The following is a 16,164-nucleotide window of genomic DNA, read 5'->3' on the forward strand; positions in this document are numbered from 1 at the left end:
GTACAAACCCAATCGGTTGAAAAACCTACCACAACGGACTGCAGTCATGAACACTGTGATGGAGACAGCGGGAAGAGAGAAATGTGTCTGACAGGAATGATGAATGAAAGGTTGGGGCCCTTCAGACTGTTATAAAACTACAAGAACAAATCTTGTCAAATAGCAAGCAGTGGCGATCAGTGTCAGAAAAAACAGATGATGTTACAAAGGGAGAGAAGAATAAATCACTTCTCAGTAGCACGGTGGAAAGAAATAAGTGCAACTGTGAGTTTTACATAGTAAACAACATTTTGGAAATGTAAAGAAAGACAAAGTAACAACAATATTAATAACCCTGACAGATAGGGGTTATAACACAAAGCTTGAGAATCATGTCAAATCAAAACATTTTTTCTCTTCTCAAATGCAGTGGCCGTTTTCACTGAATGCTTGACAACATGCCCTGCTGAAAAATGGATGCTATGTTGTGTAGCAACTTTCTTTTTGTCTCTACATAACTACATTTGAGCCACGAAAATCGATCTGCTTAAAAGTCTCCAGTGGCTGGAATAAATCTCACCAGGTCTTGGGCCCACAAGCTACCACCAGTTACCCCACGGGCTAACAGGTTTCTTCTTGCGCTCCTCTCAGCTGGTGGCATCACCTTGGGAATTTAAATAATGAGACTTCTCTTTCAAAATTGTTCCATCTGAGGAATTATCTAAGGTAACTGTAACTAATTGAAAGTCTGCATCATTTCAAAAAAGGGTGTCAACATCCACATCAACATCCATTTTCTTACCAGCCCACACCATAGTCTAAAACAAACATTTCCCTTGTGTTCTTTAAAACCGTATCAAAATGAAACTTATGAACCAAAACTTAATGTGTGTGGAACTCACCCAATTGATTTAATATTCATTGTTTCAACTAAAATCTAAAAATAGCATTGTAAAATCGCTATTTGGGACTATTTTTTGAGGGAGCGTGCCTGAGGCTACACATCGTGAAAGCCACATTTGCAAAATATAATGTTATTCCAAGTGTGGCTCTGAAGACATTCATTTGAACAAAGTTCAAGTTTTTTCCACTGCAGTTGGGCACAACCTGGTGTTTGCGCGCATTCTTTATTGGTTTTGGTCACTCTTTTCTTTGGGGTCGGTGGACGAGGCATCAAAACTGGGACCTTAAAATTTTATATATGAACGATACTGGGAGAGCCACAACAGAGGCCCCATAGCTCAGTGGTTAAAGCACTGGTTTGGTAAACCAGGTGTTGTGGGTTCGTATCCTACCGGGGCCTCCGCTCCCTGAGAAGGGTTGCGTCAGGAAGGGCATCCAGCGTAAAAATTGTGCCAAACATATATATGCGTTCATCTAAGATGATACGCTGTGGCGACCCCGAAAGAGACAAGCCGAAAGGACAACAACAACTGGGAGAGCCACAACGTTATTCTCGGTTCCAACTGGTTCTCGATTCTTGATGCCCAACTGTACTCTCAACTGCACCAAATAATCACTGATGCGAATGAAGGTGCTCAAGTTTTGTTTTAGTGGGGGAGGGGTGGCTCTTGCCAGATGCCCAACAACTGCATCACTGGCCCCATTTTAATCACACAGCCCAAGAAAATCTGAAAAACTAAAATACTGGAAAACTATTTAATACTCCAGAGTCACAATTCAGTCCTAGGTTCTTGTCATTTTCTTGATGTTTTCCGGTATTGTCTTAAAACATATAATGTCTTTTAAAACAAATCTTTCTAATCTAATCTAATTTCAATCACATTTTCACATCTCCATTTCACACCAAAATGGCTTCTTCCTCTGGACATGCCACCCATACAAAAAGTTTCATGGAAATCAGCGTCTTGTTTTTGACGGTAAAACAACACATCCAAGTTCTTCTCTCTTCCCAGACAAGAAAGGATTGTGTTACTTTTCATGCTGCTTGAAATTTTCATTTTGGAATCAACTCCATGTAACATCGATAGAGTAGAGAGCAGTTCCCACCCTGTATTTTCAGACTTGGGCGGTGTGTATTTGGCTCAAGTGCAGATGAGAAACTGAATTTTTATTGGGGTGGAGCCCTTTTGTGTGGAAAGCATATTTTGGGGTACTGTGCAGGCTCCCAGAGGGAGAACTCCCCCTCTCCGCCACCGCCTCTTCTCCAGGCAACCAGCGTGCACTCCACATAAGTACAACCAGCTGCGACCCAGAGAAGAAGGAAAGAGAACCAATGAAAGTGTACAAGAGGAGAATTCGGAGATCCTGAAAACAAATCAATGGCTGATACATTCTTGAGGACTGGTTGGATGGGAGCTGAACCTCCCTGTGCGCCATTGGCTGGGAGCTGCCCCGAGGAATGTACCGGAGCCTGCCTATACCGAAAGCCGAGGCAATGACCTCCAGCTCTCTTGCTGCCTCACAAAGTGGCAATTGTTTGAGTTTCAAGAAAAGGGGGATGGCGCAGGAATGTAGAAAGAAGCCCCATAACTCTTTCTCTCTTCCTCTGATGCCTCTTTTTCTCTGGCTTTCCTCCCTCTCTTTCTACCAACCTCTTGTTTTACCCCTTCCGCATGTCGCCTTTCGCCCCTCAGGCCCCCTTGCCTTGGCAATGCTCACTTTACTCTCCAAATCAACAGCCGTGTCGTCGTCCAAGCTTTCGACCGAAGGACAAAAACATCCAAAGTTTTCAATTCTGTTAACACTTAAAACAAAAGGACACACGTTGAACAAATAACATCTACTGGGGTGTATCGTTGACCCAAGAACCTGTTAATCACGAAACCACATACTGTATGTCAAAGTCCAACAGCCTGTTATTATAAGACAACACTCCCATCACCTGAGTGACGTTGTTTTTTGAAACTCCTTTAAAAAATATCTGAGGAGTATGATAGCCAGTTACATTGTTTTGTAAATTATTGACATGCAACCCGTTCAACAACTGCATGAACTGTGACTGAGAATTCCACCCAGTGACATTGAAAAGTTTTCAGCCAAATCATCTTCCATTTCGGTCTTATCCAGATGGAACAATGTAAGGTTGTGGTGTCAGCAAGGAGGTGGAGGAGTCATGTTTTGGGCAAAAATCGGCGGCACAGAGCTGAAGTTGTTAAAATCACCTTTAAAAGGTATGTGGCGTTTTTGACTGACTGACCACTTTCTTGAATAATCCAAAAAGAACAACCATGCTCTCTGGGAAAATCATCTTCATAGATGACAATGCACCATCTCATGCTGCAAGAAACACTTCTGCATCACTGGCTGCAATGGGAATAAGAGAAATTCATTTGTGCCTCCCCACTTCCACCCCTCACCTGACCTCAGCCCTATTGAAAACATTTGGAGCATCCTCAAGCAAAAGATATATGAGGTTAGGAGGCAGCTCACAGCCAAACAGTATCTTTGGGAAGCTAGTCTGACATTCTGCAGAGAAATTCAAGCAAAAACTCTTCAAAAACTAAGTCTCATGGATGGAAGAATTGTGAAAATGTGATCAAACGATATTTGCTGTGTGCTTACTTCACACAGCATACAACAAAGAGAAGGTAAAGAAATAAACTGGCTTTATAATGTCTTATTACTGGCTTGCTCATAATTCAAATTTTTTTCCACGACACAAAGAAAATAAACAACCAAGCAACAACTCATAATGCAAAAAATGTCTAGATTGGTGTACTTTTAGTCAAGGTACCATTTAAACATAGAATGTATTTTTTTCAGTAACTCTAGTGCAAACAAGCTGGCTTCACATGTAGCACTTGGTCAAGATCGGTGTATGTATTTCTATTTGTTATATTTATGCTTACTCAATTCTTCTACTAATTTCCCATTAGGTCTTATATTCCTGTACAATAGGAATGCTTTTCACTACAGTTTTCATCACAGTGGCATCACCATCAACTCATAGAGGGCAACCAATAAGAGCTAAGTTTAAATTTACTGATTGGTAGCAGTATTTCAAGCTTGGGTGTGAAGAATAAACTAGCTTCACTTCACCCTGAGAAACACTGTTACTTGTTTTGTACCGAGAAAGTTTCCAAAGCAACTCAAAAAGGAGCTTTGTGTGCTCTTTGCTCAGCTGGAGGGACATCCTGGACAAGAGATGGGAAGGGGGCTCAGAGTGTGAAGGGAAAGCTGTGCCAGTGGAACAGGGCACATGCCAGAGACATGCTACAACATATTGTTACATAGCAAGGCCGCCTCACCTTTCTTGTCACTGCCGGGTCAAGATAACTCCTTAGCTTTTGGATGTATGTGTGAGGGGGGTTTTTCACTTGGAATCGCTCCTGTCAAAAAGAGAAAACAAGAGGGAGAGGAGTGAAAGATTTTGCCAGGAACCCCTCCCATGCAACTTGAAGGATAATGCATTAGAAATAAACTGTTATCGAAGCTCATCATTTGGATTATTCTTCAGTGGAACATGCTTGTGCTTTGGTGGACACATGGTTTAAACCCGTCTCTGTGCACTAATGCACTTGCATAACCTGGGTTCTCAGACTAGTATTTCCTTTCCAGTGATGACCAGACTGTATCCGTGCTTGAAACTACTCTCCTGAGCATTCAAAACTGTACTGTTGGTGCTTAAAACCAAACCACATCATGTTTTTCCCATGTATCATACATGCCTGCCTGCTATGGACTGAAGCAGCTCCAGGATAACTTCACCAAGATATGAAGAGTTTGTTTTCAAAATGAGACATAGGCATTTTTTTCAGATTTACGAAACTCGCGCCAAAATTATCCAGCTCCGAATGGATAATTTTGGCGCGAGTTTCGTAAATCTGAAAAAAATGCCGATGTCTCGTTTTGAAAACAAACTCTTCATATAATGGCAGCGATCTTGTGGGTAATGAGCACAAACTCTCAGAGCCAACAGCACAACATGCCTTGAAGATTGTCATGTAATGACAACACTGGGAGAGAACCACGGTCATTCTAAAAGACACTGCACCAGGTAGATAAGCTGGACAAGGTTAAGCCACTGCTCCAAATTTAGGTAGACGCTCTAAATAGCAAAAGATTAGTGTTAATTCAGATCAATGGGATTATTACCATTATTAGTAATTTGCACTCTACTTGCTTCCAAAAATCCCTGTACACCTTTCATTTAGTGGTGCTTTAAGATATGAGTTTCTATTACACCATAAGCATGTTCTTAACCCACAATAATGTCTATCCAACCATTTTCTGAACAACTTATCCTCACAAGGGTCGCGGGAGTTTTGGAGCCAATCCCAGCTATCTTCAGGCAGGAGGGGGGTACACCCTGAACTGATTGCCAATCACAGACTCAAAAAATTAGCACTCCAATAGATACTTTTTAACAAATACAATTGAAATCATTTAATTTATTGTTCATTATAAAACAGTATACCGCGATTGGCTAGCAACCAGTTGAGGGTGTACCCAGCCTACTGCCCGATGACAGCTGGGATAGGCTCCAGCACTCCCCGTGACCCTCGTGAGGATAAGCACCAAAGAAAATGGATGGATGGATCGATGGATATAAAACAGTAATGACAATACATATCATGACATAAATAGATTTAAACTTAAATAGAATAAGCAGTTTTTGTCCCACTGCATCACATTGATATTCTATACGACAGCGCTAGGGACTCTGAGAAATCTAATAGCAAGTTGCTATGTTTTAATGATGACATTAATGTTGACACAATCGTGGCAGCTTTCTGTCAGAGGATGTTCCAGCGTGCCTAGCACTGTTGTGTGATTGCTAAACGGTGTTTTAAATCAAGTTAGTTCCCCTTATCCCTTAAATATTTGTCATGAAGTGAATGTTATCCTATCTTATGTGTATGTATTCCCCCCTATGCAGCTTTATTTGTGCTTTAGCTATTTTTTTTTTTATCTTGCTCCAGGAGTGAACGTGTGATCTGTGCACATCATTTTTCTTTGGTTCATTACGTTCTGCAAGCTGGTTATACTTGAGAGTGTATTATAAATGAGAAATTGCGGTAAATGAGAATTTCCATTGAGACAAATGGACTTGAGGGTATTTTTTACAATATTCACATGACTGCAGACAACCTCAAACACCATCAGCAGTGCTATCACATTTATCCATTGTGACAGTCATAAAAACGGGATCAAAGTTATTGAGATAAATGCTTGTTTGTGTTTGAAAACCTTGCCCAAACCTATTCAGAAAGCAATACAAATATGTGCAATACTGAAGGTATTTGGCAAAGCACACTCTTAAAAGACTGAGCACAAGGTCACTCGATTGACCACTCTTCAGTGGGTGGGTGTTTTAATCTTGTCTTATCATTATTTCATCTTGGAAGTTTTAATATTTATGGGGTATGCCTGCATTTGCAGGGTCTGTTGTTCAGAGCGCCGTACGCACCATTTCCATTCCTCAGCCTCCCTCAGGCAGTGTTTCTATGGTAACTAAGAGACTCCCCACAGCTATGACATAGGAAAGTACTCAGTCGCATGTGGCCAGAGAAGTAAGGACAGCCATAAAGTTGGGCGCATTTTCTGACAAATGGATTACCTTCAAATGTCAAGTTTTTCTATCGGATAAAATAGTGACACTAAGATTAGCGTCATCATCATATTACCATCACATTATTGGTGGATAAAAAAATAAAAATTATGATCTTGGACTGACACTCAGCCGCCCATTGGGCTCTATGGCACTGTTCCCTTCAGGGTCAGTAGCTCGGGGTGGGTGGTGGTCCTGATCTCTTATCCGATTTTCTCCTCTGGTCACAGCGGCGGAAAACCACTCTCTCACTGAGGCTGCAGGCTGAGTGGAGCGTCAAGAACAAAATTGAGCGCCCAGTGTGCTTCCCATGTTATTTTCCACACGCAGCACTGACGCAAATAACAGGCCAAGCCATTTAACTGGCTAACTGAACCAAACGTGCCGCTGAGCCACTTCAGCCACTTGATGCCAGGCCAGTGTGTCAAGACAGAGAAAGACCTTTGGGATGATTTACTAAAGGTTTGCATGCGTAAAAATAGACGCAAACTTCACGCAAACAGATGAGGAAGATGATCTGCCAAATGGCCCCACACAGGATTGCTTCTGCCAAACGTGCAAAATTGCAAGCGTAGCACAACCTAAATGAGAGGCAGAGCAAAGAGTTTTTCCACTTGTGTTAACATTTTTGAAATACCTGAATAAGAATAAAAATCACTAACATTATTTAAGTAATCCCATCTTGGGAGTTTCTGGGGTTTTGACTTGGAGCCAGCTACCAAAAGGAGTCATGCCATGAGATCTATAACAAATTTCCTTTCCTTTGCATTTGCACTGCCCTACCTAATGTTCTATGGTGAAAACCATAAGACCTACCGAAAGAACCTTAATAAATAAAGGACAGTATTAATTTTACCCTCAGTTGATTGAGGAACTATAGTCACTCAGATTCCCATCCTTAGTCCTACCAGTCCAACAAAATAGTTAATGATTTGTCACTCTGGAAGAGAAGGTCGGTCTTTTCTGCAAAGCTTTAGGAGACTTAGCATATAGCTAGCATAGATTTACCACGTTCTCTGTCGAGTGCTTGGTGGTCATAGTGCAGCATTGAAAGGTGGGCTTGTTAAGGAGTGTTAGTAGGCACTGCAATAACTGTCCCCTTAAAGGTCAAGTGTCGTCAAACGGATGATTTTTGGTATATTTTTAATGAAAACCCCACAGCCAATAAGGTCCCATGTGTTTTTTCACCACAAAACATGATTTTGATGTATACAGCTTTTTGTAACTCCCGCCATGAAAATCCTCTCAGGGATTTTGTTTTTGAGAAGAAGCAGGAAGTGACGTAAAGGACAGCGGCGCCCCCTCGTGGATTCGTTTGTTTCCATTAGTTTTACCTTCCAGGAAGGTAGCTCGTTGTTCCTTCGTGTTAGCCAAAATGCCGGCTCATTGCATTGCTGGACATTGCTTGAACACTCGGGAGAATGGAATTACCCTTCATAAGTTTGAAAGAGACTCTGTTTGTTGTGAAAAATGGATTGCACGGGTGCAGAGGACGAGAGCTTCGTGGGATCCAAATAACAGGTAGGTGTGAACACAGCTACTAAAAAAAATAATAGTTTGGGGCGGACCACGTAATCGGTCTCTCTCATAACGTAGCAAAATATCAGCGTATGAAATGTGTTGATGTGCGCATACAGCGACTAAAAAAAAAAATAATAGTTTGGAGTGGACCACGTAATCGGTCTCTCATAACGTAACAAAAGATCCGCGTATGAAATCGCCCAGCCAACATTGTCTCACTCAGCCTCGTCTCGATAGTGTTCATCGCATACTGCAGCGAACATACACCTAAAAGCAGCATAGCTCGGCTCCACCTCCTCCTTATATCCCACCACGGGCGCCGAAACTCAGCCACACCGGCTGAGGAGACGCGTTCGGCGATCACAGCTTCTGCGAAGGCTGCGCGTCGGGCTTTGCGACGGGGGCGCCTCTGAAGAACCCAGCCGACAATGTGTTACTCAAGTCGTGTGCGCGCATAAAGAGCCCCGGCTCGACTGTGAGAACACCCCTAAAGCAGCACCGCTCGGCTTGAAACAATAGTGCAATATTGCCCCGGTAACTTTACTCGGTTGTGTGGCGTTGTCCTTTTCGAAAAGAGCTTCGGTGTCAGAAGGGGCGTCGGAAAAATCCGATTATCTGTGTTGTTCGGCTTCCATAGTAGCAGGCACTGCGCGTATTCAACGGCGGAAGTGACGATGACGTCAGGGACAGAGGACGCGACTAATATGGTGACGACTTGGATGTCGAGGGACACTCAATTGCGCAACTTTGTGCATGGATGACGCGCTCTCCGCTCACTTTTTTTTTTTTCGTATAGACATTGAAGTGAATACTGTTATATGTATTTTTCATTACAATATCTATTTTAGAATGTTTATATGGATGACAGTCCCACTTTAAGCAATGATTATGTAGCTACAGCTAACCAAACACCTCTCCGCAGTACTACATTGCTACACACTAAAACCATAATAACAACATTTAAATTTAATACGTGTTAAAAATAACAAGCTTTATCATCTTTGCAAAGGTATGTCAGATTAGACGGTGTATGTATACCTAATATTGCTTACAGCGAGAGCAATCCCCAATGTGAGCAATAGTATGTCATTAGTGTTTAGGGTTTACATCATACAGTACCAACCCACCTGATCGCAGATGAGCTCCCACTTCTTCTCGTTGTCGTACTGCCGCAACAGGCGGGCTTTGTCTGGGGGAAGATTCATTGAGTTCTGTAGGAAAGAAGAACGTCACAGTTAATTGGCCGTGGATGATGAAATATCATCACATCGCAGTGGTACAGTCAACGGCCCAAGAGCCAGATTGACAATGAACCCACACGCTCAGAAAGAAAGAAATTTAACACATTTTTGTTAAAGGAAGAACATTGGATGTCAATGGATTATCCTGCAGTTACTAACATTGTGATGGGTGAGTGTTATAATATAAACAAGATTATTGCCGCTGATAAATAAAACTATAAAGTAGCAGAAATACAGTGACGCCATTAAACCAAAAACTAATCATATCATATGGTGCTTGTGTTTGCCGAGTCCGAGGAACAGGGGGAAACACAGCACCATCCAATATGTTTGAATTGAAAATATATCTCTTTTTGTAGAGCTTTTGTTGAAACCATCAAGACTATGTTTACAGTGGATGGAAAAGTCGCTCATGAGTAAATATCTAACGCTATGAGGACCTGCAAAGGACAGCCTCAACACCTCCGATGAAATAAGATCCGACTCATCAAGACCTCTAATAAAGTCTATAATTAACAAGTCTATAATTAAAACCATGGCAACCAAACTGATAACTTCAACACAGCATACTGACTTCCTGTTACGTCAACTAGTGGTTTATACAGAATTTATATTTCAAGAGTGACTCTGTGAATTTGCTATGAATCTAATCTTACCCATGTGTTTGTAATTAATCCATGTCTGAATAATCAGGTCAAATATTGCTAAAACTGGAAAAAAAAAAAAAGCTACTGTTAACATTCAAAACTTAAATTTGTGTCTGCTCCCAAAGCCAGAAAACTAAAGGAGCTAAAGAAAGGTCTTGGTGGTAATTAAAAATTAAAAATAATAACAATACATTTTCAGTGGTTTGGTTTTGCTCCGTGACAATATTTTCCACTGTTTTCTCCCCACCCTGATTGGTCTGCCCAGATCATATCAGTTGTTAAGTCTTAATTTTCTTCTCCATGGATTTTCCAGCAGAGTTCTGCAAGGGGTATAAAGGGGAAGATAGATGAATACCCGAGTCTATTTTCATGAATGAGTAATGGAGAGTCAGATGCTGAGCAAGGGTTGTCCAGTCTCCAACTGGCTTTGGAGTTTTTCAAACATTTGTATTTGTCAGCATTATGTTCAAAGAGAGGTTTCAGTGCGCTGCAGTCTCCCCTACTGGAATGACCAGCAAATTTAATTACTTTTCAGCAGAGGCTGCAAGGCCACAAATTCAACTCAATGCTGGGAATTAGGGGAAGCAGCAAGATAACTACCTAGTTTCAGTTTCCTGTCCTGTAACACATTAACTCATTCAACTGAAATCTAACCATTCACTGCCACCTCCATATATAATGCTCAAGCACATTTTTAACAGGTTAGTATGGAGAAGGGTCTCAACTAGCTTGTCTGTGAAGTACAGATTTGAAAACCACTGTAAGAGGGTCAAGGGAGGCATTCGTGAAGTGGATGGAGGACAAAGATCCGTGAAGGCAAAATGGTATGCCAATGTGCAGGAGGTCAGCAAGATATGGGAGGGCTAGTTTAGTGTTGCCTTTGAAGGTGCAGATCAGTATTTTCAGGATAGATCAGTCCATTGGATGTAGTATTGAGTTGGCTCTCCTTTGAAAATGGGTGGCACTGATTAAGATAAAACTGGATTTATGATTCCTGTAACTTTGATCACAATAAGTTTTGCCTTGTTATATTTTGTGACGCACTGGCCTGGGAATAAAAGGCCTTGGGTAATTTTTACATAGCCGGGGTATTGAGGGCACTTGAGTAATTAAGGGTTGACTCAGCTCTGGTCTTCCTGCTTGGTGAAGGTACAAACCGAGCAAAGAATTACTTGTACCACCCTACCTTACGACGTCCAAGCGCTAATGAGCTATGAGAGGCGCTCGGCATACTGGAGGGTCAGGTTACCTTCAGTTCAGAATCACTGAACGGCATCTGAGCGTATTTAAACGGTTGTGGGGGCTTGTGGACCACTTTGAGTTTTCGAACTTGGGAGTGGTAACATTTTTTGATAAATGACATCACATCCTGATGCATTACAATTAAATAGCTTGTCACGGTAGTAAGTTAAGAGGTTTGGGAATAAACTGATAACACAGGGATAAAATGCTATGGAAGAGGTTATCTGGATGAGGGTGGAGCTGTTGTCAAGACTCGACTACATGACACGTTTAACTCACTAGCTCTAACGGAGCCAAAAATATCACATGACCTGACAATAATCCAAAAAAAGATCATAAACGTTTGAGTAACAGATGTCCTTTAAAGCATTTTTGTGCTATATCCTATAGTGGGATATAACTTATCCCATAATAACCCGTTGCCCACAGCAGCTGCTTGTAATCTTCCGTGCAGCTGTGAAGACTGCCAAGGCCAATAAAGCAAAACAGCACAACACAAAGTGTGTGAATTTAGTGAAGGCAGTTTTGATAATACAAACACACACACATGCAGCTGCATCTGACTGATATTAAAGCCAGAAATTATAACTGTGTCTGTACTATGTACTAGCATAGCTCACAGCAGTAACCCAAAGTATGAGACACACTGCATGTGGTAATAAAAAAATAAATAAATACATAAATAAATCAATAAATCGGGCAGGATGACACGGGGAACTCCATCTCACTTCACTGGCAGCAGACCCACATCTGTACTGGATGTTAGCGAATTCAAGTAGGAGCATGCTTTCAAGCTGAACTAAGTCTTGTATTTTGTTTATCAATGTTTAATAATATCGAATAAATGAATCAGTGATTGTGCTGGTTTACTGGCAGGCTGTCCCATTGTGAGGGTGGTTTTCCAATTTAATTTTAATTCTTTATGAAATTATTGCAATTTAATACTTCAGTTCTCATTCAAGTACCATTGTATCTGAATGTAATAAACATACTGTTTTGTCTATGATTGTGTAATGCTTGAATAGTAATTTTGTTGATCAAAATATTTCACCAACGATCATTAATGAATGAATAAATTTTTATAATTCTATGCAATCTTTTTTTGCCATTTTTTATAAGGAAACTTATCGGCTATGACTTGAGAAAAGTTGACATTAAAAGGAAATCAACACCCTTGGAGTAGACTCAATTTCTGTCTATGAGGATTATGAATACTGTTATTATTACTACAGACTTATACCCTATTCTGCAGTGTTCTTTCCCCCGACAGCGACAGCTATAAATAAAATCAAAAGAAAGCAGACTCAATGAGTCAGATTTCAACCAGTGAATTTGTGAGTTTGAAACTGATTTCATTTTGGAGATGTGTATGAGATCGACTACCCATTTTTTTTCTGCTGGTATCCCTCGCAACCCATATTAACCTTGGCAGACTTGTTTGAAGCAGTTTACTTTCTTAATGATCTCACATCAATTTATAAACAAAATTAATCAACTGAGTGACACAATGGCTGCAGATGTCGGATTGCAGAATCGCATACTGAACAAACAAACAGTTTCTAAATAACTGAAAAACACCTTTTTAAAAGAAATTCCCATTTTTTCATCTCCTTTTTCAACATCTGACATCAGTGAGCTAATTGTGAAAATTGTGACTGGTGACTGACCCTTATTTCTGATACCTAACTCTCTAAATGTGGTGGTCATGGTCTTAAATATTATTTTAAAATGCTTGAAATGTTGAAAGGCAAATAGTTTTCATGATTGCCTATCAAAAGCAACTGATTTTTTAAAAAAAAATACAGCTGCTCCTGAAGGTTTAAGTCGAAATTTGGATATGTCTCACTTTGCCAAGAATAGAATGTTTGGATATGTCTCATTTTGGAGAAAAAATGAAATTTGTCATCAAAAAAACTCGGTGAATATTAAAGCCAATATTTTTTTGTAGTATGGTGTTTAGTTACTTTTTAGCATCTCTTTGCACGTCGAAGGCTTTTAGGACTGCTAGTCCGGTTTAGCTTAGTTAATTAGCCGCGAACAATGGGACACGTTTGTGCAGTCAGATCATCGCAAAATATCGCTCAACACAGATCAAGTGTGACAATCATTCACACGTAGCTATATTATGCAAACGAAGAACTGCTAATTCATTTATATGAGACATGTATTGAAAATCAAATATGGGGCATACCTTCGTGCTAACACAGTCCGGTTTAGCGTAGCCGCGGACAAAGGGACACGTTTGTGCAGTCAGATCATCGCAAAATATCGCTCAAAACAGATCAAGTGTGTCAATCATTCACACGTAGCTATGTTATGCAACTGAAGAACTGCTAATTCATTTATATGAGACATGTATTGAAAATCAAATATAGGACTTACCTTCATGCAAACATATCTGTTCTGGTTGATGGATTCAGATGATCATGCGGTCTTCCTCAAAGTTTTATCCGTCAAAGACATGTTTCGTACTCGGTCTTCTGTTCCGGTTGATTTTAGATGGATTCAGTTGATGATGCGGTCTTACACAAAGTTTGATCCATCAAAGATATTTTTCGTACTGGGTCTTCGGTTTTGGAAAGGGTACGAATTGAACTCCACCAACTGGCCTTTCAGGATACCCGTCGTTACTATTATAAAGTCCGTGACTGCACCTCTTAACCCTATCTATTGTTAAAGAACCCAAATACGCGATAAAACGCCAACAGAAGCTATACTGGACCATTCAGCGTTGTCTGAGATTTGAGTCTGAGATTATGCAGATCAATTGACCCCTCTGTCGATGACCAATCAGAGGCCAGAGATGTGCCTAAACCACGCCCCTTGTTGTCATCCGCCATTACCTTAGACAAAGTCGCATGGTTCAGTAGAGCTTTTGTTTGCGTTTTATCACGTCTTTGGGATTCTTAACAATAGATATGGTTAAGAGGTGTAGTCACGGAATTTGTAATAGTGATGACAGGTATCCTGATAGGCTAGTTGGTGGAGTTCAATTTGTACCCTTTCAAAAACCGAAGAGCGAGTACGAAAAATGTCTTCGATGGATCAAACTTTGTGGAAGATCGCATGATCAACTGAATCCATCTAAAATCAACAGGAACAGATGTTTGCACGAAGGTAAGCCCTATATTTGATTTTCAATACATGTCTCATATAAATGAATTAGGAGTTCTTTGCTTGCATAAGATAGCTACGTGTGAATGATTGACACACTTGTTCTGTGTTGAGCGAGACTTTGCGAGGACCTGACTGCACAAATGTGTCACTGTGTTGGCGACTAGCGAGCTAAGCTAAACCGGACTAGCGAGTCCTAAAAGCCTTCGACGTGCACCGAGACACCAAGACTGAAGAAAGGATGCTTGAGGAAACTAAAGTAGTGATTGTCATACTCGGTCGGGACTTACATAGGTTCGGCACTAATTCAAGAATAATTATTGAGGGGAGCGCGTGACGTTACACAAAGAAAACGAGAGAAACAACTCGCAAATCAAGCCTCGTCTTCTTCTTTTCCTTCATACGGCGGTTCACAAACGGCTATACAGATACACATACAGATTCTGCACACGAGTGTGATAGGTAACACGAAAATAGGAAACTGTGAATGACGACTTCGTCTTTCGGTTATAATATATTATGTGGCTTCTCGGTCTTCCTCTGACTCCGGAAAGATCTCGCGCTAATATCGATGGTTTCTCCGTCGATATGCATGGAAATACCATTGAAATACCCCTCGCTGAAATACTTGAAGCCCTGCTGTCTGCTCTTCAAGAATATTTCACTATTCGGTAAGAATGCGAGTGAAAAATCAGCTGGTAAATCGGACAATTTCGCTCTGGACTTTTCTTCCTGCGACGCCATTTTGTCTAATGTTTGTCTGAACAGTGGGGCAACGTGACTTCAGGAGGCGTGGTTAAGTGCCCTGTACGGAGGGGTCAATTAAACTCGGCAAGGTACAAATGTATAAGCCCACGTTTTTTTCACGACAGCATCTGAACCATGTCAGTTGAGGTGGCCGAGAAATTCCCAAACCATTGCACTCTTCACGCCAGGGTTCAAATGTCATGGATATCTCAGCCATGTTTGTGCAAAGTGATCTATGCTCATCATCTGTGATTTTTCAGATTTCCCATTAAATTGTCATTAACTATTAACAACCTAGTCACTGACAAGACACAAAAAGCACACCATGCTTCACTTGACCACCAGAAAAGGTGCTTCATTTGGAGCAGTGCCTGTAATCTAGTCAGTTATCCACCAAGAGGTGAAGACATTGTTAAGGCTTCATTAAGATCCAGCACTGAGCTCTGGTGCCAACTTCAAAATAAAAGTCTAATAATGGAATTTATGTTTAATGAAGGTTAAGCAGCGACACGGTGGCTGACTGGTGAAGAGCGTCAGCCTCACAGTTTGAGGACCAGGGTTAAACTTTCAGCCGCACCTCTGGTTTCCTCCCACATCCCAAAAACATGCATTCACTAGGAACACTAAATTGCCTCTAGGTGAAATTGTGAGTGCGAATGGCTGATTGGTTTCTATGTGCCCTGTGTGATTGTCTGGCAACCAGGTCATGGTGTACCTCGTCTCCTGCCCTGTGATAGCTGGGGTAGGCTCCAGCACTACCGCAACGCAACCCTTGTGAGAATAAGCGGCTCAGATAATGGATTGATGTAGGAGAAGTAGACCGGAAGATGAATGAACGAATTAATGCTTTTACTTTGAAGTTGGGCCTTTCAGCACGTTGGCGGAGAGGAGCCACCATTAACCACTGTTAATCGTTGTAGTACTTGGCTAGACTTCCAACTTTTCGGCTGGCCTGACACCACTGAAAAAACTGAAGTAAATAGAGAGGGAAGTCACAAATATTGAATTCCAACGGGCCAACCCAGCTGGCCCGTTCTTGATAGTTCACAATATTTTCAAACAAAAAGGCATTGCTTGCACCCTGATGTTATGGCCTTCTGTGCATTACTATTTGCTTCCATTACATTGTAATTTGTGACACTTACACTTTTTGTTACAA

General features: G+C 41.1%; 1 protein-coding gene across 7 annotated transcripts in view; it reads right to left on the minus strand.

Moving 5' to 3' along the window:
* The window catches only part of fmnl2a (formin-like 2a), a 60,676-nt gene that overhangs the window by 29,510 nt on the left and 15,002 nt on the right, over nt 1-16,164 (minus strand). For all 7 annotated transcript variants that reach the window (XM_061841939.1, XM_061841943.1, XM_061841940.1 and 4 more), the window contains exons 2-3: nt 9,142-9,225; nt 4,191-4,271 (exon numbers count right to left, since the gene is read on the minus strand). In XM_061841939.1, coding sequence (XP_061697923.1) covers nt 4,191-4,271; nt 9,142-9,225 — 165 coding nt within the window. The remainder of the gene's footprint in view (nt 1-4,190; nt 4,272-9,141; nt 9,226-16,164) is intronic.

This window comes from Syngnathoides biaculeatus, chromosome 14, assembly GCF_019802595.1.
Source record: "Syngnathoides biaculeatus isolate LvHL_M chromosome 14, ASM1980259v1, whole genome shotgun sequence".
In the NCBI taxonomy this organism is placed as follows: domain Eukaryota; kingdom Metazoa; phylum Chordata; class Actinopteri; order Syngnathiformes; family Syngnathidae; genus Syngnathoides; species Syngnathoides biaculeatus.